Source organism: Buceros rhinoceros, unplaced genomic scaffold, assembly GCF_000710305.1.
Source record: "Buceros rhinoceros silvestris isolate BGI_N320 unplaced genomic scaffold, ASM71030v1 scaffold16246, whole genome shotgun sequence".
Classification (NCBI taxonomy): domain Eukaryota; kingdom Metazoa; phylum Chordata; class Aves; order Bucerotiformes; family Bucerotidae; genus Buceros; species Buceros rhinoceros.
In genome coordinates, this window is record NW_010417057.1 from 5,718 (window position 1) to 8,400 (window position 2,683).

The 2,683-nt window shown below is 57.7% G+C and overlaps 1 protein-coding gene across 1 annotated transcript in view; it reads left to right on the forward strand.

The window, feature by feature from the left end:
* SNED1 (sushi, nidogen and EGF-like domains 1) overlaps positions 1 to 2,683 on the forward strand; it is a gene marked incomplete at its 5' end in the record, with an annotated part of 20,163 nt that overhangs the window by 5,709 nt on the left and 11,771 nt on the right. Inside the window, 6 exons of the mRNA XM_010138046.1 lie at positions 259 to 384; positions 506 to 619; positions 1,422 to 1,535; positions 1,788 to 1,901; positions 2,030 to 2,146; positions 2,416 to 2,541. Of these exons, the coding sequence (XP_010136348.1) occupies positions 259 to 384; positions 506 to 619; positions 1,422 to 1,535; positions 1,788 to 1,901; positions 2,030 to 2,146; positions 2,416 to 2,541 (711 nt within the window). The remainder of the gene's footprint in view (positions 1 to 258; positions 385 to 505; positions 620 to 1,421; positions 1,536 to 1,787; positions 1,902 to 2,029; positions 2,147 to 2,415; positions 2,542 to 2,683) is intronic.

A 2,683-nucleotide genomic window follows, 5' to 3' on the forward strand; every position in this document is an offset into this window, starting at 1 on the left:
CACATCCCCTTGGCTGGTGGGGCTGACCCCTTCCAGCATCACCCTGTCACACTGGAATAAAACTGCCTCCTGTCCCAAGGGAACCTGCGAGGAGTGAACCCTGCCCTGCTGTGAGGCAGGCAGCCCCTGTGGGCTCCCCAAGCAGCCTGGGGAGTTGGGTGGGCATGGGGACAGACCCTGGTGCTGGTATGGCTGGAAGGTGGCAGGTGAGCTCTTCTGGGACATGGGCTGACAAGGGGGTACTACCTGTCCCCACAGCCTCTGTCTGCCTGATGCTGCGTCCCTGCCTGAATGGGGGAAAGTGTATCGAGGACTGCATCACAGGGAACCCCTCCTACACCTGCTCCTGCCTGGCTGGCTTTACTGGGAGGAGGTGCCATGTTGGTGAGTGCCAACTTGAGTTATTGCTCTCGGTGTCACTGTTGCATACTGCCAGTCTGTCTGTCGCTGTGGCTGTCCCTATCCCTGCACTGAGCTTCTGCCTCCACCTGGGGCTTTGTTGCAGAAGTGGATGAGTGTCTCTCCCATCCATGTCAGAATGGAGCCACCTGCGTCAATGGTGCCAGCAGCTTCAGCTGCAAGTGCCCACCAGGCTTCAGAGGTGTCAGCTGTGAGACCGGTGAGTGCAGGGCCACTGACACAGTGGGGCTGTCTCATTGCTGCACTTGAAGAGTGGACACCCCAGCCTTAGGGGGCACTACTGTTCTTAGAGGGGTTGTTTGAGACTGGGACTACTGCATCAGCTCTGTGTTTGAGTGGTTTGCAATGGCTGGCTTGGATTTCAGCTTGCTGCAGGCAAAGGAAACTTGCTTTAGGGGTGAGCTCTCTTGCTGCTGGCTGCCCTCTTTGAGGGCTTGGCTCAGGGCTTGGCTCAGTGCTGCCACCAGCACCTCTCTCCACCACTTCTCCCTTAGTGAGAAAAGCTGGTGGTTAGTGCTTCAGCAGAAGTCTGAGGCCCTGTTTTCACAGGTGGTGCTGTGTTCCTGAGGCCTTTGAAGCCAGTGGGTACTCATCCAATCCATGGCATGGGCTGTGGTGGCCAGTTTTGCTCACTGCTGGCCTCTACCTGCTGGTGGAAATGCTCCTAAACTATTTGGCTCCCAGTGAGCCTCTGCAACAGTGGGGAAGATAAGCAGGGAGTTGGCTTTTGGGGAAGGAGGGGAGAAATGCTGAGCATGGCATGCTGACATCCAAGAGATGCAGGGTGATGAAAGGGCTGAGCTGCCCAAGGAAGGGTTTTGGGAAGACCTGCAGCTGGGGGTGCAGTTGCTGTTTCCCACTGAAGGGTGTGTGTTGGTGGTGCTGAGTTGTGCACCCTTCCCAGCCCCAGCATCTCTGTTTGTGCAGAGGATGTCATGAGCCAGTCATGTGCCTGGGTTGATCCCCTCTCTCTTTTTTTTTTTTCTGGTGTTGCACTGCAGAAGAATCACCATGTGAGAGCAAGGTATGCCAGAACGGCGGGAGGTGCCAGGTGGTGAATGGAACAGCAGCGTGCTTGTGCCAGCTGGGGTACACAGGGTTGGACTGCCAGACAGGTGTGTGGCAGGAGCAGGTGCATGGGGGAGATGGTGACACTTAGTGGCTTGGCAAGCTGCTTTCCCACCCTGCTTCACCCTTGGCCATAGTTTTGAGAGGGGAGTGCTCAGTGTTGATAGTGGTACTGACTTCGTTTATGACTGTCACCTCACCCCTGCTGAGCATCATCCAGGATGGGAAGCAGCGGGTGAACCAGCAGCCTAGCAGCGCTTACATAGAGCCTGACCATTCCTCCTGGCCTCCCCTTGCAGAGGTTAATGAGTGTGAGTCCAGCCCATGCCTGAATGGTGGTCACTGCATTGACCTGGTCAATAACTACACCTGTGTGTGCCTGGAGCCCTTCGTGGGACAGCGCTGTGAGACAGGTGCCTGCTCTTGCCTGTGCCCTGGGATGACCCATGCCAGGGACTGTGTTCCCCCTGTTCTGCTGGCCATCTCAGCCCCTCTCTCAGGGCTGGGCTCTGCTCATCACTGCTTGCTTTCCCTCCTCCAGATTCATCTTCCTGCGAAGACCAGAGCTGCCGGAACCGACAGACGTGCAACTACATCCGCCCTGGCCGCTATATTTGCACCTGTTCCCCAGGTTATTACGGCAATAACTGCCAGTATGGTGAGTAGAGGTGCACCTTGCCCAGCCCAGGACCCAGGTTTGGGGTAGCTGGGTGGGAGGGGAAAATGGCTGAAAGGGACTGCATCAGCTGTAGATGCTGCCCAAAGCTGGCAGACAGGTTTGCAGAGGGCTCCTGCAAACTCCTCAGCCATGGTGGGGTCTCTGGCATCAGTCTGGGCTAGATCAGCTCTGCCCTGGCTCCCCCAGGACAGACAGTGTTCCAACCTCAGACTGGGATGGCTCTGGCTCAGCTTCCTCCTTCCCTGCAGGCGGGCCCCGCATTCCTGGCGCCTGCCTTTCCCACCCATGCCAAAATGCAGGCAGCTGCCTGGAGACGGAGCAGGGCTACATCTGCGAATGCCAGGAGGGCTACACTGGGCAGGACTGTCAAGACAGTGAGTACAGGGGAGTCTCTCCAGTGGGGTGTGGCATCTCTAGGGGAGCCCTCACACCCCTGAGAGGGAGAAGCAACCCCCGTTCAGAGCTCCGGGATGGAACAGTGGCTAAAGGCTCCCGCCGAAGGGGGCTGTGCTTCAG